Raw genomic sequence first — 22,166 nt, forward strand, 5'->3', positions numbered from 1 at the left:
ACAAATTGACGTATTTGTACCCTGAAACTCTAGTTGTTGAACAGTGTGTTTTTCTTATGTTTAATTACATCCCAACAAACTGATCTATACACTGTGGCAAGAGCTGGTTTGATAGATCTTAGTTTCCTCAAATCATTAGAAATACCTCACCCTGACCTCCTCTCTGCCCCCTGACTAATGACAGAGTTTGGCCTCTTCTTCTCTTTGCTCTCTCTGCTTGTTTGCACATCTGGACGTTGAACCTCCCCAAACAACACATTCTACAAACAAACAGCTGAGCACATCCAAAGGAGATATTTGTCTCCACATCTGTTTGCTTCCATCTGTGCGCTTCTCTCTTGCCCTTTTGTGTGAGTGTTTCAGTGCGTCAGTTCCCGTCCCGTTGGCCCCGCGGGTGGCAGCGGCAAACAGCTTGTCCCGGGTCACAGCAGGGCGCTGCTGATTCGTCTGTGCTGTAGTCTGCTGCGGACGCAGACGTGTCGGTGGCAATGTCCCATAATAGCTCCTCCCTCCTGCGGGCGATCCTCTTTACTACTGCCTGGTATTCAGGTGTCCCAACCTTCAGGGGGGTTTCCTCGGCCTCATCACGCTCCAGGTCAAATATCAATGGTGTGTCATGGAGCTCCTGCCTTCCTGTTGCACCACCACATGACTCAGCTGCACCTGCAAGGGGACGGGGATGGTGTTTATTACGTTTTAGCCCTTTGTGTCACATTTAAATGCTTTGTTTTGTGATAAATTGCAATATGAACTCTAAGGACTTACAGGTACTTTCAAGAATCTAATTTTTCATTCATACTTGCTTCACTATAAGAATGCAGCTGTTATCATACAGCCTTCAGAATCATGCTCAGAGAATATGTCTGCACCGTCAAAAGGTCCCAGCATGTTGACATAATGTCCTGCACACATAACAAGTAGCACTGCAGACATGAGTCATTACATTAAGTTTTGTCAAGCAGTTCTATATGTCTGGCTGTAATGTAGAGGGACTGGTTTATCGCCGTGGACACATATGATCTGTATTTGACTCGTACCTGTGATGTAGAAAGCTTTGTATTTCCCTGTTCGAACTGTCTGCAAGTCACCAAACTCCCCCGCAGCACCACTGTTAGGGTGGAAAAGAAACTGCAAAGAAAGAAGAGAAGAGCTAATGTCTGAAACAATACCCCCATCGACATTATTTATATACACCGAAGTAAGATTGACAACAAAAACTAGTCAGTACCTCATGACCAGTCTGTTCACCACGCAGGAGGGTATTTGTGGCATCGATGCCGTCGTAACGTCTGTCTGAGGGAGGTGTTACCCCTGCCAGAGACAGAAGAGTTGGGAAGATGTCCATACCACTGCAAGAGAGCATAAAGACATGTATAATGTGTTCTGTTAAGCTACTGGTATTTAAGATAAACTTTTTTCCTCGTCTCCAAAAGCATCTTCCTGCCTCGTGAACTAACAGTGTGCCTCAGTAAGCATGAAGGGGTTAGTGAGGACTCCTCATGTATAAGTACCACCTATACAATAAACATAGCATTAGTATTAGATAGTGTTGGAGTCTCTGCGTGTTGGTGAAATGGGAGCACCTAGTACCTGAGCAGGGCGGAGTTGGTGCTGTTTGCAGGGATCCTCCCGGGCCAATAGGCCACTGTCGGCACCCTGTGACCTCCTTCCCAGGTGGTCCGCTTAGCTGAGCCTCCACCTAACACACCAGCAAATCATCAATTTAGGAAAAGGAGGATTCACAGTGATATGACGGACAGTACAATTATCAATACACACTTAAGCCAACCACCACCGGACGGACTTTAGGTTTCTAGTCATCCTCCTCTCCCTCCACTGCCACCTCTGTAAATCTACGCTTGTTCCTCTTATAGGCCATTTCTCCTTCCTCCCTCCCACGATACTTTCAGCTCCACAAAATACACATCACTGCGTTTCTAACCACAACACAAGATCTGGTCTTAGATTAGTGGTAGCTATCACCCGAGGGAGGTCAAGCTGTTTCCCTAAATCGACTCTCATTTGCCGATCCCTCCCTTAATTTAGCTGCCTTGCATCCTGCCTGTTCAAAGTGGCTTGCTGCCTGACTCATTAACTTGTTCAGCCTCATGAGCCTACCTCTTACTCCCACGGCTCCTGCTAGACACTTCAGCACTCGGTTAATTCTCCAGGTGTATCGACTTTGAGTCAGGATACTTTTACACCCTGAATGAGCCAAAGTGAAGCCATACCTGAACATAAAGGACACGTTGGGTCCTCGCCTATCCATTGGCTTGGATTTGGAGGGATGGAAGCACATAATAAGTTCCTCCTTGAATGAATCTAATCCTTCCAGCTGTCAAGTTTTGAGATCATTTTGCGGCACATTAATGCTCTATTATCTGTCACCTTCCCCCACTGCCTTCAGTGTTGTTTCCACTCTGACGAGCCTATCTCTCTCCTGCTGCCGCCTTGACTTTACCACCTCTAATGCTGCTTTTTTCTACTCTCCAAAATACCTTTCCATGCTATTTTCATAAAATAAATCTTCTCACCTGTCCATTTCAGCCCTTCCATTGCACCTATCAGATCTGAATTAACGTTTGCCCATATGCCATTCTCACTAGCCCTAAGCCAATTCACTTTGACTTTCTGTCCATCACTCCTCTCTTTCCTTGGCCGCCTATTCTCATCACTCTCCCGCCCCTGTTGCTAGGTGCTACCTTTTGCTTCCTCCTCAGTGGCAGGGATGCTGATGTCCTGCAAGCTTTGGTTACTAGCCTGTCGCTGGAATCCAACCCGATTGATCTGATTGACTCAAAAGGACCCGATCAATGCAGGGTTCCTGTCCACTACCTCCCAAGCATGCTGTGTTTACAATACCACCAGCTACCAGCTAACACCATGTCAAAATAGGCAGCAAGCAACAGCCAAACGATCCCCCTCAGATACCTCACCTTAGCAGGTAACAAAGCATCCACAGGTGCCTGAATGCATTTTTCAGTGTCTCATGAAGTTTATTTTTTATACCTCTGCTTGTCTGCCACTTTCCCATGAAAGGTCCTACACTTCCTGCGTACTGGCACTTCTTTTCCCAAGGACCGTTGTCACCTAAACACCATACACACACACGAGACTGTGATTATTTTCTACAACAACAATCAAACTGGTGGTGTAAAATAAAAGACATAATCCATCCAGCGGTCTCACCTGTGAACCAGATGAGAGTATTGTTTTTGTCTGTGTCATCAGAAGCGCTCTTTACTGCCCCGACCAGGCCGTCCATCTCTCGCAGACTGGCACTGTACACTCTGCCGTCGTTTGGGTGGTGAGCAGCGGTTGGGGCACCTGGAGGGAGCGGGGGCGCCAGGGGAACATGCATGTGAGCCAGTGCTATGTAAAGCAGATAGGGCTGTCCTCGCTCCCTGAAGAGACAACGAATAAAGTGTCGGATAGTTTATACAGACAAATGCTTCTTTGAATCAATATTTGCCCATAAGCAGATGTGTGTTAAAGCAAAAGGGCAAGCTCTTGACTCACAAAGTATCTACTCTCACACTAGACTCCAAACATAGACCACCATTATCTCCACAGTGCAGATTTCTTTTAGACATTTTGACTTGTCACAGCAACATGAGGAATAACATTAATGATAACAATACTTTATATTAATCCTGGAGATAAACACCGTAATGGAAAGCAGCCATTATCAGTGTTATTAGTTACAGCTGTGCTTTTCCTGCTACCATGACATCATCATGTCTGCTCTGACAAAAAGCCTGTTAAACTCATGTCAACTCGCAGTCAAGCTTAGAAAAACAAAGCAGAAAGCGTGAAATTCAGCCAATGATTTGAACAACAATGCGTTCCCCAGATGAAAACTTCATATTTGCCAACATGCAACACTGGCATATAACACATAAAAGTGAAGTATACTGAACTATATTTTGTGTAATCGTGTTGGAAATAATTATACATGACATCCATAGGGTATGAATGTGCACATTGGAGCAGGTTTCCTACATTAAAGGACCAGTGTGTAGGATTTAGTGCCATCTAGCGGTGAGGCTGCAGGTTGCAACCAACTGAATGCCCCTCTCCTCACCCCGCGCTTTCCAAGCATGAACGAGAAGCTACGGTGGCCTTCAATGTAAAAACACAGAGGGCCCTCTCTAGAGCCAGTGTTTGGTTTGTCCGCTCTGACCGTAGAAACATGGCAGTGCAACAGGACAGGTTTCATGGAAGAGGACCCCCTCCCTACATAGACTCTATGCTATCGAAAACACGACAATCTGTAGTTTCAGGTGATTGAACACTGATGAAAACATAATTCACTTTCTGCCAAAATATCCCCCTCCATCCTGCACACTGGTCCTTTAAAGTGAAAGCTGACATTTTGTTTTTCTTTGTAGGAATGTAAACTTTCTAGCATATCTGGAAAACAGCATTAGTCACTTTAAATGACCTCACTGAATAAAAACCTGCATGCTGTTGCGTCTTGACAAACACATGACCGATACCCGCGGCATGAAGGCATGTTGTGTCTTTCACACACAGCTGCAAACAGCGGGGATCACCCCACCCCCCCTCCAGCCGCTCCAACACAAACACACTAACACACACACACACTAAGACGCACACACACACATATACTTTCTGCACTGTACTACTACCAGCATTCTCACCTCCATATAGACAAATTAAGAAAGCTCCTATCTTCTGTCTGGAATATCAACAAATGGTGCGATTACAGTGAATAAGCCTGGAAGTGTGTATTTAGTTTTTATAATAATTAAAATGTTCTTCATATTAGTTTAACACCACAAAATAAAGCAAGATCAACAACTCCTTGACACATTAAATCAAAACTAATCAACTAAGGCACAAAGGCAGTACTTAGCATAAGGCTATTATATTGGACTGTATTATACTGTATTGGCAGGTTATCCTGTTATCAATACAACACTAGGAATACAGGGTTGTATTAGCACAGCCCATGAAAACACTGACACCAACATGTGTAGCTTCAGCCTGCTATACATCAGCTTATCTCTATGAGCCATACAATTTCACTATTTTCATTAAAACGCATAAAATAATATTATCACTGGGAATGGGGTGACATATAAACATGGAGGACACACAGATTGGTGGTCATCATGTTCCCAGCCTCCGGTCATATACCCATGCATTTGAAAGGCAATGAACCACAGGTGGGTACAAATGTTATTGCCTGCTGCTGATCTTCCTCCTAATGTTCCCTCCAATGAACCACAGTGAAGTGTCTTTGCTCAGAGCAGCTGAACACTGGCAAAAACAACTAGACTCTAAACAGTGTCAAAATCAGGGGGTTCTGATTGAGAGTATATGTCTGCTGCTGCATGGAAACAGTGACAGACCAGACTATCTTTACTGACCTTGACTTTTACTTGCACTATTATAGCCTCCAAAATAAAGTTCATTGGTCCTGCCGTGATCGGGTTGCAGTGGACATTTTGAAAGATTCCCCAGTGTGTTTGGGTGTCTGCTTCTCTCTCTACAGAGACTTGACAGACCAGGTTTCTCTGGCTGCTGAGTCAGTGGACAACACAACTGACAGAGAGAGAGAAGCTCAAACAAAGGTTGGACAACTATACTCAGTAAAAGCTGTCTCAATGTTCACAAGCTTATTTGTACTGCAGCAGCCTGTCAAATATGAATTCCTTTTTATACTTTATGAATCTCTGCAGCTGTATTGTACCTTGCCTTGTGTATAATCCTGGTTGCAGCAGATTTGTATTGTTCTGTTAGTGTCCACAGGTTGAGCGGCTGCTCCACAATACTGCTGTTTTCAATCAGAGGAAGGCCAACTTTGGAGTAACAGCCTTCATGTGCGCTCCTCTTCGACCTTGAACATGAGAATACCAGAGCATAATAACATACACATAATGGCATGTAAATAAATGATATGAGTGTGGGTGTGTATTTGTGTAAGTAAGGCTGTCAAGTGGTGGAAGGGTTTGGGATTAGTTAGGGAGGTGTAGGGATTTAGAGTATGGTCTAATCAGAAAGGTAGTAAATTAAACTTCCTAACCTACATGTGCACTCACACTCACTCTTCCTCGGTTTTTCCATAGATATGAAACTTTTACATCCTACACTTACGTTTCAATATTTCATGGTCTTGAAAAGTGCAGGGAAAAAAACCCCCACCATGGACAGAGGTAAACAGAACTGGTGAATTTGAATGTCAAATTCTAATACTTCTCAGCTACATCCATTTATAGTATTTTCTACCATTACTTATATTCCTATCAAACACATAAACTTTTTTTGTGTTTTGCAATTCCCCTGGTAAAAATGTCATGCACTCAGTCTTCATTGTTTGAGAAATGTACATACAGAAACAAGTATGCACTTGAATGTCTAACAGAACAACATTTGTATATAGAGCAAATTCAGTTTCATATTTGTTTGAGTAGGAGCACAGAGCCAGACCTGAATACCTGAGGTCCAGGTGTGTCACACGGAAGACACTGGGGCAGGTTATATCCCGGTATGTCAGTACAGCCCATGTCGTTACTGTATGGGATACCGAAGTAGTAGTCAAAACCTGTCCAGCAAACAAAGACAAATGCAAATTCTGTAAGTGCTGATGAGGTTCAGTTAGAAAGGACTAAGATCGATGTCGTTACTTAAACATCATAGCTTGGAGCTGTGTCTCTGCATAAAACAGGAGGAAATGAATTTCACTCGGAAGGCATAATGCGCACGCCGTGAGCTTCACGCAGCCCCTCTACGATCACGGCATTCTCACAAGACACAGCTGCAGGGAGTTGATTATTTGGGCTGTTTTGTCTGTTCCCTGCGGCGAGGCCGATGGGACTCAAAGTGGCTGGAAAAGTCTGGAAAGACTGAATGACACCATAGCTCTGAACTGGAAAGCTGCTGCGCAATAGAAACGTAAGTATATGTGCATGTGTTTTAGCTCCTATCTCAGTTTAATGTGTCATGTGCATCCTTCAACTGATTAATGGAATTAAATGATTATATGTTGTATTTGAATCAGCAATTCCTCTGTTGCTGATTGAATTTGTTGGTAGTGTGTGTACATATAATCCATACATAATCTAATCTTATTTACACCTCACTCTTCTATGAATGATCGCGTTTCAGCTCGTGGCTGTAGCAGTTTCCTCATCTGGGTTACTGAGGTATAGATAACTTTATTTGTCTCTTATGTTTACAAAAGGTTGTTTGTTTGCACTGTAGGTTTACCAAAGGACACCAGAAGAGGCAACAGAAGCAGCACATCAACATTAAATGGATTTTTTAATTTGTCCATTCTTGTACAGGTAAAGAAACATTCATACCCGAAACCAATCTCTATATTTTTGCTTTCGCTTGAAAAGAAGAGAGATTTTTTTCTTTCCTTGTGCAATGTTTGAACAAAGTTTAACCAAAATTCACACAAAATCTTTCAGAAATGAGGCTGTGACGTTCTGCTGGGTCCCGACAGATTCAAGCTCCCACTTACCTCTGTTAGCTGGACCATATGGTCCGTTGTGGCCCAGATGCCATTTCCCGATCATGGCGGTGTAGTATCCCGCCTTCTGTAGTAGCTGGGGCAATGTCACCTCAGAGACAGGCAGGCCCGCCACAGAGCCCACTGCAAAGTTATGTGTCACCCCGTTTCTTAGGCCGTAGCGGCCTGTCAGGATGGCAGCACGGGACGGGGAGCAGGTTGAGGCTGGGGAATGGAAATCTGTTAATCTAGAAAAAAGAACAATGTTTTTTATGGAGAAATGACACTCTACCTCGTCGACAGGAGGATATAGTATCTAAAATATCTTGTTATTCATATATAACCTTTTCTGTGCCGTCTCACTCGTCATAGACTGAAATACCATGAAACACCAACATAACCAGCTTTCATTACCTTAATGCTTTCACTTAAAAAGTGAAGGTATCACAGATCCAGTCAGTTAATAGGATTTACATAAGACGCTGATGATATGACATGGAAACATGATATGATATTTAATAAATTCTCTACTTTAGTCCTTGCTCGGCCATCAGGTTGAGGTAAGGTGTGTTGTTTGTCTTCTCTTCAGGCCGGTTAGCATCCAGGTCACCCCAGCCTATATCATCTGCCAGTATGATGATAAAATTGGGCCTCTTACTGCCATTATCAACCCTGGCTCCATGTTGAGACATCGTGTGGAGCAGCAGTCCACACAGCAGCATCCCAGTCAGAAGAAACAGGGAGAAAGCCTCGGCCATTTTGGGTCAAAACCTGCCAAGTATCACATAGGTTTGAAGGGAGACCCGGTCAACTTGTAATACAAACTGACATCTGTGAAACATTTCTGTTTGATTTCTCAGCTCACTTTCGGTATTTAAAGACATTAAAACTATATTCAACCTGCTAAAGGAAGGGGTAGAGGGTAAATGTTGTTTGCACCTGAAACCAAATTGGCTCACATGATAAACAGCAACAGCCATTTACCTCACCAACTAGCTCTATGTGTAACGTATACATAAAGAAATGATGAGGTAAAAGTTTGAGGTCAGATTGATCTCCTGAATGCTAAACTGTACCAGAGCCAGAAGTGCAGTTATACTGGACGTTTCTATTGGAGAAATGCACAAAGCAACTCCAAACAGAACGAAGTGACCACACAACTCAAAATACATGTTACAGTAATCATTTAGAAACCTTTCAGTAGTAAATCAAATTTCTTAAATGCCCTGTAAACAAGAAACATGGTTCTTGATCGAGTTTAAATATTGATCAAACTAAACAGCATTCATAGTTGGAAGACAAAACAAAAAAGTGAATAATTCATTGGGAGTTGATGGTCCCATTAGATGTGACAGAGGTGAGTGTCATTCCACCAGACTGTGGTAGAATATTTAGGTGTGGGGAGGTTGTGGAGTTGGTGAATTGGACAGTAAACGATGGCCGAATAGAAGTATCTCTGCCACATCATGTCGAAGTACAATCACTTGAAAAGGGGAAAGAAAAAAAAACATACTGTACGATCAAAAGTCACTGCATAATGAGGATTGTTAAAGTGCAATAACCTGTAGAACTGACGCCAAACAGAGCGCATTAACATTAATTACACTAATTATATGTAGAAATTGTGTTTTGTGAAATGTTATGACAATTAATAATTAATTTCTCTTTTCTCACAGCACACCAAGTCTGTGTCCAAACCCCCCCCCCCCCCCCCGCACACACACACACACACAGTAAAAGGGAGCAGTGAGGGGTCTGCAGACGGATATGGGGGGAGGACTGGCTGTAACCAGATTCCCTTTATCCTGCTTTTCCCTGTGGGTGTCTGTTGGGAGGGAGGGAGGGTGTTCATGAAAGCCAGCTTGTGTCGGGCAGCGCTCGCTGTGGAGTCTCCATGTGAGCGTATGTTTGTGTTCGTATACACGTAAAAAAAAAAAAAAAATGTGTACGGAGAGCTCAACCGTTAATTGACTGAAGTAGCGCGCGACACAAACGGGATTACAGGAGCGACAGTGAGGAGCGAACAAAGGAACCGTCAGAAACTAGCTACACACAGGTGAGCCACACTACTGGAGCACCAACTGTCTCATTATAAACGAGTATCTTTGCTCTAGTTAAAGTCCTGTTTTGGCGGGGCTTACGTTCAACGTGTCTTGAATTAAATGTGTAGCTCAAACAGGCGACTTAAAGTACTTACGAGGTATTTGAGAGCAGTTATTAAAGTGGCATACCGACCACGTGAGCTGCCGTTAGACTAATGGTTGCGTCAGCCGCGAGGACGGAACCATATAGTTCCGGGCCATATGGTTCCGGGCCAAAATATTACCACTCACTCCCTCCACTGTTAATGAAAAAAATAAAGGTAACACATTGTCAATTTTAAAACAAATTCGTTATTTTAAAATTAACATGAACAAATTAAAAAATTTAACAATGACTGGCAGTGACTTCCAACCCCAAACATCCGGTTATATTAGACGTCAAGGATCGCTTTTGCGTTTTCCTTATTACACTAAAGGGAATGGTATGATGGAATTTAAAAATACTGTGATAATAATTGCTTTCAATGAAAACACTTTTTTTGCAAACCAAAACGTTTTTTGTTGTTGGATACACAAAAAAAGTATAGTTATTGAAAATCTTACTGTCAGTTCATATCTTAATTATCATTAAGACTTAAATGTGCTGTGCAAATGTAACTAGTATTCAAATTGCATTAGTACACTAATTACAGGCATTTGTCCACGGCAACTATTTTGCTTGTACATATATAAATATAGGTGTGCATGACACACTTTTGCCTTGTCAGCACAGCGATTTACAAAATACAGCTCTACTAGATGCTAAAGTGACACAATACCATACAGAGCAGTTGTATTTGTGTAAACAGCAGGTTTAAGTAGACAGTAGTGCTTTTGTTCCATTGTATGGCATGCAATATGAGAAGTCAGTAGCTGAAATAAAGGGTTTACGCTATGCTTAACATAACAGCACAGCTGCTATGAAGCCACCATCTATTGCGAAATTTGACAAAACTAGGGGGGAATATTACACAACACGTTTCTATCTCTGTACAACTATGAGGTCAAACAAAATACACTGTAGCTAATAAAACCAAACCTAGGTAGGTTGAGCCACTTGGGAAACTCTATACAGAATCCATCATGTATCCAGGTGTAGAAATGATCATTTGTTGATTCAAGCAGTGTTGCACAAGGGAAAGACGTCAAACTAGATAGAAAACTGTGATTTTAAGTAGTAGTTTAATGGTGTGAAAGGCACCATGATGAGCACCAGGATTTAAATGGATGAGGATTTATTTTATACTAAAAGCTGTAAAAGCTATGCACTCTTAACTTCAGTACAACTTGAGTGGCTCAGACTGGAACACCCTGCTGTGTTTCAGTAAGCATCAGTTATGCAGAAGAAGAAAAAGCATAGCTGCAAACGGGATAGTATGTGTTACCCGGTCACCCTGCTTACTGAAAAGACTCTAAAGCAAAAGAGCTGACGGACAGAAACTCTGAATAAAACAATTGCTGTAATTATTGATTAGGACCTTGGCCTTGTCCTCGACTCTGTGTCTGCAAATGTCTTAAGAATATATTTTCTGTTTATGTGAGACAGAAATATTGTTTTGATGTGCAGCCACTCACTGTGAGTCCTAGTGAGTCCTTACTTTGCCAATCACTAAAAATACCATTTCTTTTAACAGTCATGGCACTGTGTGGAGCCAAGGGACTGCGTTTCTTGGGGCCCAACGTGTACCCAGAGGCTCCTGATGGAGGCTGGGGATGGGTGGTGGCTGTGGCCTTCTTCTTGGTGGAGGTTTTCACTTATGGCACCATCAAGATCTTTGGCATCTTCCTCCAGGACCTGATGGAGGAATTTGAAGAGACCAACAGTCGAGTCTCCTGGATTGTTTCCATCTGCGTGTTTGTGATGACTTTCAATGGTGAGTACAACAAGGGTGAGCAACCCTGCAAAAACAAAGTAGAGACTATAGACTGAAATGACAATGAAATTGATGGACTTAATGTACCACTGTCTACTCTTAACACCAGTTTGTCCACCATTGTTGCTCAGGGCCTCTCTCCTCTGTGATGACAAACCGCTTTGGGTTCCAACTTGTTGTCATGATTGGAGGATTGCTTATTTCCACGGGTACCATCGCCACCAGCTTTACCAGCTCCATCAATCAAATGTACATCACCTATGGATTAGTTGCAGGTATGTAATTGATTTGTTGTTCCTTTGTCTCCCCTTTTGAACATCACATAGTGCTATTATGTGCTGTGCTTGTCTATCTGAATTAGATCTTAAAAACTTGCATCTTTTCTGCTGCACAGGTCTGGGCTACTGTCTGACCTTCCTTCCCACTGTGACCATCCTTTCCAAATACTTCAGTCGTCGACGGGCTCTGGTCACAGCCGTGGCTTCCACGGGAGAGTCCCTGTCCATGTTTGCCCTGGCGCCAGGTGTGTGCAAGAGCTATACATTTAGACAAGTGTGAGGTTAGGGTTCAGGAAAACGGTCTATTGTAATGTGCATTCTTCAGATGAAGGATGAGGAGTAAAGTTTGACCTATCTTAAAGGATAAATCTGCTTATACTCTATATTAGTTAGTTTTATTGATGAACACTCACTGATTAACTCCTCTTGACTCTTAGCCTTTTCTGCACTGAGGGACCATATTGGCTGGCGACGTACCATGGCAGTGATAGGAGCTTTGCAGAGCTCCATCATCATCTGTGGCGCTCTGCTTCGGCCAATCATTTTAAAACCCAGAGCGTCCCACGACACAGAGACTGACAGATTGTCCTCAAGGGAACTGGATGTCCTCAGTGCACAGGAGAATGTAGAGGACATAAATCCAGAGGACTCTATGACGAACAAGACCTCACATGCACCAAATACCTCATCCAGTCTGGACAATGAGCCAGCCAGAGGCTCTTTGAGCACTGGAGACTCCGGTGTTCAGTCTCTAAAGGACACAGATGACAACAGCCCAGAGGAGAAGACTTTACTGCACAAAGAAGCAAGTTCAGAGACGGAGCAGAAATTTGCGGAAAGCAGTAAGGCAGAGATTAGAGAACCTGAAACTGAGGAGGGGAAAAAGAAGAAAGACGCAGAGAAACAAGGAATGAAAGATGAGGACAATAAATTGCGGGATGAAAGTTTATCTGCAAAGAATTCAAAACTTCTAGATTTCTCCATCCTCAGAGAGTGCAGCTTCATTTTATATTCTCTGTTCGGGCTGTTTGCCACACTCGGCTTCTTCGCCCCTCAACTCTACATCATTGAGCTGAGTGTGAGTCGCGGCGTGGAGCGGGACAGTGCCACCTACATGCTCTCCACCATGGCTGTGGCTGAAATCTTAGGTCGATTCTCCATTGGATGGATACTGACACGTAAGCAGTTCAGGAAGAAGAAACTGCTTGTTCTTCTGGCATGTGTAATCATAATGACTGTGGATCTGGTGGGATTTACTTTGGTTACGGAGTTCTATGGCCTGGCTGTGTGCTGCGCTTTGTATGGCTTCTTTATGGGGACACTAGCATGCACCCACATCCCCATGCTGGCTGAGGATGATGTGGTGGGCATAGATAGGATGTCTTCGGCTGCTGGGGTCTACGTGTTCATACATAGCTTTGCTGGCCTGGCTGGACCCCCACTTGGAGGTAAGAGTTTTGTTTTAATCACAAGTTTATCTTCTGATCACACACAGATGCTTATTTAATGATGACAAAAATGTAATTTTGATCATATTAACGCCGTGTTTCCTACTTGACTGTATCTTGGTACAATGAACATACTGTACAATCAGAGCTGAAAGAGTGACAGAGGGAGAAAGAAATGCAGACAATGACTTTAAGCACAGCCGCAGGAGGTTTGTAGGGCTTTGTAATGAAATAGCTGTTGTGCTGTGTACTCCATCATTTTAGTTTTGCACTTCTGTTAATTTGAAGGACTCTCAAGAGACAAGATTCAAACAGAAAAGTTGGTGCAGCAGAGAACGAAACACCTTGATTTTTAGTCCTTACTATGGGCTAAGCTCTGATACCACTGGATCCTACATCTCCCATAATGCAACTTGAAAGTGTCTCTCTTTAGACCCTCTCTGTGCATATCTTGCAAACACCATACCTTGAGTTTGTAATGCAGGCCTCGGGTAAAAAAAATGTTGTCTCCAAGCCCATGCTTAGATGACTCTGATGACATCACTATGACATTGTCAGGGTTATTTTCTCATTCCCTTAAAAAGCTCCCTAAAGAGTCAAAGACATTATACAACTGTTGAGTTGAGCAAACTGAACTTGATTTGTAAAGTTGCTGGACTGCCCCTCTAATGCTTCCTTTTACCTCTCCTCTATCCCCAGGTGTGCTGGTGGATGTCACTCAGAACTACGGATCAGCCTTCTACTCGTGCGCAATCGGCATGGCTCTGAGTGCCGTGTTCCTCGGTTTGGTAAAACCTGCTAAGAGAGGATTACTCTGTAGGAAGAGAAACTCAAAACAACATGAAGACATAGATGAAAGGAATGAGGACTCAGAGGAACAGAGTGGAGAGCATAACCTGGACAAAACTGACGGTCCTCATGATTGCGCTAAAGCAGAAGTCATCTTGGATCACAACCATGCAGGAGCCACAAGAGATGTCCAGGAGGTTATACGATTTGCTTGAGTTGATAACGCAGGATAAGGGTAATAAAAGGGTCAAGCCACACAGGGGATAAGAAGCTATTGAAAGACTACTGCTACCAGAGAGCTGAAGTGACACGAATACGATGAAGAAGAAGACCATTATTAAGTGTTTAACATATGCCTCTGTAGATCTGGTTTTCTGAGAGCAATCTTGGGAACCTTTGGATCACAATATGTATGTAGCACTCATGCCTTACATACCCAATGTACCAAACAGTGTTTTTACCAGAATCAGTACTGTTAAAATTAAAAAGAGTGACTAACTTTTAATGTCATCCTGTTTTAACAGACAGTGGTATGAAATATTGCTGGAAGGTATGGACCTGTTCAAAATGGACCACGAGTGATGCAGTGTCTTAATGGAGGTGCCTTTAGATGTTCCAGAGAGAAGACGCACCGATTTAACACTGATAAACTAATTACCGACTGGCGATCAATACTGTAATGAAAGCCAGAAAAACTGTGAACCAAATGTAGCTGCACGAACACTAAATTGCACAGATTCTGTAACACTTGTTATAGAGAATGCATAAAGCTCAGGAGTACGTGATTAAAACTTTATTTTTAATCAAACTGTCGCCAAGCTGACAATGCACTGTGATATGAGATGTCAGACTCAAGCTATTTTTGTAATGAAAATGTGTTCAATCACAATAAAGAAACAGTGATTTGAGCCTGTGAATTATGACTAATGGTTTCTTTTTGTAAACCTTTACCTGGAAGAAACTGTTCACTGCAAAATATAATGAAGAAGAACGGATGCACTACAATAAGTTTCCACATATTAAAATACATGAACCTCAGAACTAATAGAAACTCAAACAGAAAGCTAAAAGGTGAGTTACTTGATTGGAACAAATATTTAAAGAGGATGAAAAGTCTACCAACCCAGCTCACCCCATGTTGATACAATATTCTAAATATATAATATCATATTAATAAAAGATATGTCATGTACATATAGCATCCTTAATTATCAATAATAAATATATTAAACTGAACCATTTTTATTCATTCATTCTGGAACCACAGGCGCACATAACATTTTTTAACCAGTACATCTCAATATATACTTTATGATGTCAATATGTGGAGTCTCTGCTTCCATATACTGTACATTACTGTGGGTAGCCAATACCTGTGAGGCAAAATATAAGGAGTGTGCCCTGTGGTCGGGTGTAACAGTCATAAACAACAAGATTCTGTTTTGTATCAAACAGCAGCATGAATCTTCAACACAGGACAAGAGAGCTACATGCATTTTGATGTCCCCGTCTTCTCTGTTATCTCCAGATCATATCCACATATACAGGAAAATACTATAATTCACCTTTTTTCCAGTATGTCCAGGCACCTGCAGAGCCAAAGTTTGGATGCATGAAAGGCTCCGGTGGGTTTGGGAAGGTAGAGTGCAGACTGATGAGCAACCGCCTCCTCTGCTCTGGGTGTTTGTCTTTGATCCTCCTCCATCCAGTGCAATAAGGCCTAATAAACACAGATAAACATTCATTCAGTTCACTCAAAAAATCTGAAGTGCATCTGATTGTGTCTATGCATTTTGTTAAAACGGATCTTTTGGTCAGCCTGGATCACAAGGTGCAGAGAAATTTCTCCAGTTCTCAAAGACTTTCTTTGTTACATTCAAGAGCATCTGCGACTAACGAGGTTACGTGCTTCCAATTTGAGTAGATTATTCTTACATTATTGCATTAGTGTGGAATTTGACTTCTATCTCGTGACTCAGAAAAACAAGAAGCTTCTTTGTAAACAAGAGTACGTGTTGCAACAAGCTACTTCTGGGTATTGATGTTGCCACAGTAACAGGTATCGCTAATGTGTAAAACAAAAGAAATTCTACGAAAAATAGCTGTTATACTACTTACTGTTATACTTACTGGAACTGAAATATATACAATAAAGGTTAAAAACCAATTAGTCATTGTGAAAGAGTCAGATTTAGTGTGAGACATCTACAAGCTGAGCACACTCAAGTTAAAACTCAGTCTGCGTTAAAGACTTCATGTGAACTCAGGCATGTCGGCCGCCAAGAACACTCTCAGTGTAGAGCATAGATGCTGCTAGAAAGTGGGTTGAGAAAATCAGGATTACTTAGGCATGTGACACAGACTAAAGTCAGTGACCCAGCACCGAGTAAGTGAGCAACCAAATGAACTTGTACTGCTCTTCTAAAGAGTACATCACGAGTATATACTTTTCGATTCTGTACTACAGGATTTACTCTGTATTAGAGTCAGATTAAGCATAATCTCCTGTTGAACTTCTGCCAATTAATGTTATGAAGGTGTTATCTTCACGAGGACATAATTATGCTTTTTTCATCATGAGACCTGAGCAAAACTGTACTCAAAGTTAATATACTGTAAGAAGACTTAAGTAGAAAACTCAAGAACAAGGGACTATCATATTATCTTTGTTATATTGTATTTTTTTCTATGAATTCTTTTTTTACCTTGTATCTTTCACCTATTTTGAAGCCGACTGAAACCTGAAGCTTGCGAAGGCAGATGGGACAAAAATCCAGAGGCCTACGGTCAGACTCCTCTAGATGGTTGGAACCCTGCATGATACAGTTCAGCCACTGGCAATGCCTTATTCCAAACATATGGCCAATCTCATGCGTCATTGTCTGCAAAGAAATATTTCACATTAGGGTTTTCTTGAAAATAACACAATAGAAACAAGCACAGACATAAAATGGTTAATTCAGCAGTTTTTGTCTTTTAATCAGCAGTACTGGTAAAAGTAGAGGGTTGGATGACCTTTGGCAAGACCACTCAAAAGTGAGTGCGTGGAAGAGCATGTTTGCTAGAAACCTTGCATGATCGAAGCAGCAGAGTGCTGGAGATGGGGGGAGTGTAATATCCGTCAAACACAGAGTAGTCCCCCTGCTTCGGCTGAAGCCGTTTCCTCAGCCTCTCCGCATAATCTCTGCTGTAGAAGCTGTCATCATACCTGGCGAAGCTGAAAACACCCATTCCTGTGCATAGTTAAAAAAGAACAATGAGGCTATAAGGAACTGAAACTCTCCTATATGTATTTCACTTGGGCACCATCTAGTGGTGCTACAACCACATTACATCATCAGAGACAGTACTGATGATCATAAATATATGTATGATTCACATTGACAAAATATCCTTAAACTGTGAAGCATTGTTTACTCATTCTACTATTTGTGTGCATCCTTGACACATCAGAGTATTTTAGGGTATCAGATTTTCAGTATGTTGAGATACAGTGGCGGATAATTATTAAGTGTTGTCTGGCAGCTTCTATCATTAATAATCACAGAGAAAGTTATATTTTCTTACATAAAGCTTTGAGGTAAAATCTCACCCATGCTGAGAGAAGCCTGTCCAAAGACAAAGTTCCAGGAGTCCTTGGGGTACAGGTCAATCATTGTGATTCCAACAATACAAAAAGCATCTTTTGGTTTCTTGTTGCCCAGAAATCGTAGCAGGTCACCTAAATTTCAAGAGAAAAGCACAATGACAAAGCAATATCATGGACAGTTGAGTTTGGGATCACTGTATTTTGCCACCAACACTCACACATTTATAAAAAACAAAAGAAAGAAGTGAAACTGCCAAACATACCAGTGAGGATCTGAAGGTTGTGTGTGTTACTGTTAACTCTGAAAGAGCATCCCGTTTCAGCCACAGTAACTGCTGGGAGCAACTTCACAGAAAGTCCATAGAAGAAGGCCTGGCTATATTGTCTGAGCCACTCCACATACTGGTCTGTTTGGACCCCTGCCTCTCCAAAGGAACCTACAAGAAACATAGGGAAGAAATAAGGCCAAACAACCATGTGACCTGCTGCACATAGAGTCCAAAAAAACCACTGTATACCATACTGTACATGCCTCATCCATCTGTATAGCCCACAGTATCATTTGAATGTAATTTCTCCCATGTCTTGGTCATTGAGATCATCATCATCTTTGCTCAATGGTTTTGCATTATTACTGGCACTGAGAAACAGTAAATATACTCATGCTTACATTCCCTTTTATATGTTTGGTGCTAATGGCCATCTATTTTCATCATCTATTTTCCCAAACACACTCCACAAGGGTGAAGAAAACAGAGGTACTAACTCTAGTAGACACAAACATACTTACCTATGGTTTGAATATAAATAGTGTTGTGACTCGCATTGGGAGTCTTCCGGTAAGGGTCTCTGTAGAAGCTCTCAAAGTCTTGAGGCTCCTCAGGGTGAGCAGGGATCCAGTCTGAGTCAGAGTGCACTGTGATGGGTTGGAAAAGGGAACCTGGCTCCCCGGGGTGGAATCCTTCCTCTAGAAGACACCTTTCTTCTTTTGTGTACTCTCTGTAAACTTTAGCCAAGCCCTGATGATCAGAGACCAAAGCTGTTTGCAGTGTCTGTGCAGAGTGCTGGATCACCTTCATCTGCAGCAGAGATATACCCCATTAACATTAGATGAAGTCAAGGTGAAAATTTACAACATGGCTTTGATATCCCGTATTTTTGTTCCATGCTGCAGTTCGAGTACCTTGCCCATATAGCCATCTATTGATGCTTATTATAAACTGTGTTTAAAAATGAAAACTGTTAGAAATAGTAGAATACCAGAGGTACTTGTAGACAAAACATATTTATTATATAGCATTATATTGCTAAATCTACATCCATTACAACCTATGAACCCAAATGATCATACATGTGTACACACGAAGTGCAGGTAGATATAAAGAGTAAAAACCTGCCTGGTCAGACACTGGAGATGTAGTTCACATATAGCTTAATGCTAATGCTACATGAAATTACAAATGAAATTTCTAACATCCGGTTAGCATACAACACGTTGCCTTCCGTTCGACATTGGAGTAGACTGTCCTCGACACCCTATCAAAACCTCTCTTTTGTGACAAATTAATTCGCTTATTCGTAATGGGAAAAAGTAAAAAAAAAAAAAAATAAGAAGATATTACGGTCCAGTGAAGGTGCACAGTTCACCCCTGGATGTTCACTGTGTTGTTGACGGAAGCCGTTTCCGCTTTGACGTCATGTAAACAGAGAGGCGGAGCTCTTCACTTCAGGCAACACCGACACTGACGACCAGCGAAGAGAAGCCCGCTGCTATGGCACACCTAACCACACTGGGGTATTGGTAAACTTACTTCGGACAACTTTAAAATGTAATACATTCTTAGCCCTACTTATTTACTGTCTTGTATCTGACTGCTATAAAGTACAGGCAACAGTTAACCACAATTAACGGCGAGTGAACGGAATACGAAAGCGGAAGAACTTTCCGTTAGCATACTGCAGCAGTAGTTAGCTAAAGTAGTTAGCTTGACAAGTAGCTGACATAACGTCGCACGGTAGCAGCTAGCAGGCTAGTCTGCTGCCTTTGCTGTCATGCCTGGAGTTCCTCGAGATTTCACTGCGTAAACGAGAATGCCTAGCAGTTAGCTGGTTAGCTTTCAGACGTCCAGAAGCAGTTTGTACTACCGGCTAGGCGTAGGCAGGGCGGACTGGACTCGGAACAGTGACAGGGCTGAACTAACCCACAGCTGAGATTTGTGCTTTAGCCGGCTGGAGATAGCTCACATACACATACGTCCTGGACTTCCTGATGAGATGAGAGGGGGCTTGCCATACTGAGTTTATCAGCGAAATGGCCGTGGAGCTGTAACCCAGCCAAAGCTTTGAAATAAGACATCTCGACCCGGCCTACAAGGAGTGTCAACCTTTCTCTTTGCCAAAAAAGACCCCATCCGTCAAGACTGCAGACATGCTGACTGACAACAGGTAACACGAAGAACCATTTTCACACATCTTGCTCAGTAATACAGACCCATCATCGTAATGCATCACCGTAGTTAGATCATTTTACTACAATATCCTTGACAATTCAATGTGACAATGCAGTGTCAATACATACATATTCTGTACATCAAAGCTCTACATAGACTCCAATCAAGTTATGTTAATCAGTTTGTTCTTATAATGGGAGTGCCACATGTCTGATCATGTAACTGCCTGTGAGTGTGTGCGTGTTGCTATTTTTGGTTCCTCTTCATGTTCTCTCTTTTTGATAGTCTCCCTCGCCTCCCCCCTTCCCCCCTCCCCCCTCCCTGTATCGTTTATTCCACACTACATCTTTAATTTTTATGTTCACTTTACCGTCGTGTGTGCCTAACAATACCCCCTTCCATTTCTGTTTTGCACAGGAAGCGACATCGTAGTTGTGACAGTGAGGAGGACCAACAGCTGAGTCCTCAGGCCAAGAGGTCAGGAGGGGGTCCCAGCCTGCTTGTGTCAGATTTGGACTCAGAGGTGAGACTGAATTGATCTTCAGACCATCACACACACAAAAGTTTACCCATAGTTCACCTGACTATGTAATGAAAGTCATCTTTTGGAAGAGGATAAATATTTCTGCTAAGGTTATGTATTCTCTTTCTCCAAGTGTAATGTAGAGTCCATTGACATTTGTGGATAGCGCAAGCAATGTGTAGTTATGCATATGCATATAAATAAATATGCAATGCACCACTGTCAGGAAAAGCTCTGAACGTTTTATTTAAAGCTTCTGCATCCATCCATGAAGCTGCTATTCAGAGCCCATCTCTGTTCCATGTTTACAGTCTTCCAGCAGTGACAGCAGTAATGGGATCAGTAGTCCAGAGAGAGCAATAGTGGTCACTACCAGGCCATGCATACACAGCCAGAACAACTGCATCAGCCAGTACTCCCTCAGTCCAAAGCTTGAAGACTCTGCCAGCTCCTTGCAGCATGGTTTCCATGGCAACGGCAGCAGTGTCTCCTACGACTACATCAACAGAGTCCTGAGGGAGGCGCACTTCAGCAGTCTGCAGACCAGAGGGCGTCCAGGCTCGACATGACTGTGACCTCTGACCCCCTCTCCTGACCTTTTGTCCTTCACCCATCAGTGCAGACACTACTGGCACGGTGGCTCCTCCTTGAAAGGCTCAAGCGACACACTCGGGTCAGGGGGAAAGGGATGATGTGTGGGGAGGTTTACAGATTTTGGGCACAAAGGCTCATCCCCACCTCGCCATGTACCATTTGTCAAGACCATAAGCACATCCGCCTTTCCATGGCCCAGCCACTGTGGTTTTCTGTGCAGTATTGATGTGTATGTGTGTTAGTGTGTGTGTGCACGCACCCTGTGCACTTTATAAAGAGGTATCATTCTCTTTACATGCGTGCATTGATGTGTGGACATTTTCATTGGTGCTAATCACAAGAAAAGTGTGATGATGATCCAAAGTGCTTGCAAGACTAAATAAAGCTAAGCACTTTACTCAGTAACTCCTCATTCTGTTTACTCTTGACTGGGGAAGTCAGTCGCGCATTTGTATCTGTGAAGTGGGAGTTGTCGTGATCCCATTCACAAAGTAAGTTGAAGGAGGCCAACAGATTGACTCCCAGGGAGCATTATTAAAACAATCGAGTTAAAAACATTTTTAGACCTTATGTGTTTTCTCTAACCAAAGTAATAAAGTTAGAGTAACTTGTATTTTGCAGTTACTTTCACTATTTAAATGACTGTAGAACATTTAGGTGTGGCAGGTCAGTAGGTTCAAGGTAATGGAACAGAGATTCTTCATGAGCCTCACCACCAAAATGCAACCTCAGATTGGACCCTGGCTAATTATAGAGCTGAGGGCAGGCACTGGAGTCTGCGGCTCTGGCAGCAGTATGCTCAGCACAGTGCGTCTAACAAAAACAAGCTCTTAAGAAAAGGCTCTCGAAAATAATTTAGAACCAGGTGTTTACTTCTTTAACATTTAACACATCATGTGTATGAGTGTGTCATAAGCCTATCAGCCATACTTGTTTATGGATGGTTTAATATGACCAGTACACTGTGTTGCAAATAAAATAAGAGGTGTGAAAGTGATAGTGATTCATATTTTGTGTAATGTTCCAAATCATTTGACATTGAAATAAAGTGTTACTG

The 22,166-nt window shown here is 42.4% G+C and overlaps 4 protein-coding genes across 5 annotated transcripts; 2 read left to right on the top strand and 2 right to left on the bottom strand.

Annotated features, from left to right (window-relative positions):
• Positions 1-9: 9 nt before the first annotated feature.
• Positions 10-9,726, bottom strand: arsg (arylsulfatase G). The gene is made up of 11 exons (XM_022742262.1): positions 9,681-9,726; positions 8,015-8,254; positions 7,496-7,731; positions 6,457-6,571; positions 5,720-5,866; positions 3,190-3,404; positions 3,010-3,090; positions 1,591-1,699; positions 1,229-1,349; positions 1,038-1,128; positions 10-663 (listed from the first exon to the last, which is right to left on the bottom strand). Exons 2-11 carry the CDS (start codon positions 8,239-8,241, stop codon positions 368-370), a joined length of 1,638 nt encoding a protein of 545 aa, XP_022597983.1. The 5' UTR covers positions 8,242-8,254; positions 9,681-9,726; the 3' UTR covers positions 10-367.
• On the top strand, positions 9,347-14,870 carry LOC111219547 (monocarboxylate transporter 7-like). The gene is made up of 6 exons (XM_022742261.1): positions 9,347-9,539; positions 11,199-11,438; positions 11,570-11,713; positions 11,833-11,961; positions 12,154-13,164; positions 13,864-14,870. The coding sequence occupies exons 2-6, from the start codon at positions 11,201-11,203 to the stop codon at positions 14,166-14,168; spliced, it is 1,827 nt and encodes a 608-aa protein (XP_022597982.1). The 5' UTR covers positions 9,347-9,539; positions 11,199-11,200; the 3' UTR covers positions 14,169-14,870.
• A 96-nt stretch (positions 14,871-14,966) lies between these two features.
• amz2 (archaelysin family metallopeptidase 2) lies at positions 14,967-19,220 on the bottom strand. 2 transcript variants are annotated; one of them, XM_022742267.1, is made up of 7 exons: positions 19,165-19,220; positions 18,333-18,621; positions 17,806-17,979; positions 17,546-17,674; positions 17,023-17,186; positions 16,659-16,835; positions 14,967-15,673 (listed from the first exon to the last, which is right to left on the bottom strand). In XM_022742267.1, exons 2-7 carry the CDS (start codon positions 18,619-18,621, stop codon positions 15,515-15,517), a joined length of 1,092 nt encoding a protein of 363 aa, XP_022597988.1. In that variant the 5' UTR covers positions 19,165-19,220; the 3' UTR covers positions 14,967-15,514. The 2 variants fall into 2 exon arrangements, with proteins under 2 accessions (XP_022597988.1, XP_022597987.1); XM_022742266.1 differs by lacking the exon at positions 19,165-19,220 and adding an exon at positions 18,940-19,147.
• A 374-nt stretch (positions 19,221-19,594) lies between these two features.
• fam104a (family with sequence similarity 104 member A) lies at positions 19,595-22,165 on the top strand. The gene is made up of 4 exons (XM_022742356.1): positions 19,595-19,623; positions 19,877-19,987; positions 20,410-20,515; positions 20,827-22,165. The coding sequence occupies exons 1-4, from the start codon at positions 19,595-19,597 to the stop codon at positions 21,082-21,084; spliced, it is 504 nt and encodes a 167-aa protein (XP_022598077.1). The 3' UTR covers positions 21,085-22,165.
• The last annotated feature ends 1 nt before the right edge of the window (position 22,166 follows it).

Source organism: Seriola dumerili, unplaced genomic scaffold, assembly GCF_002260705.1.
Source record: "Seriola dumerili isolate Sdu_G_001 unplaced genomic scaffold, Sdu_1.0 BDQW01000068.1, whole genome shotgun sequence".
In the NCBI taxonomy this organism is placed as follows: Eukaryota; Metazoa; Chordata; class Actinopteri; order Carangiformes; family Carangidae; genus Seriola; species Seriola dumerili.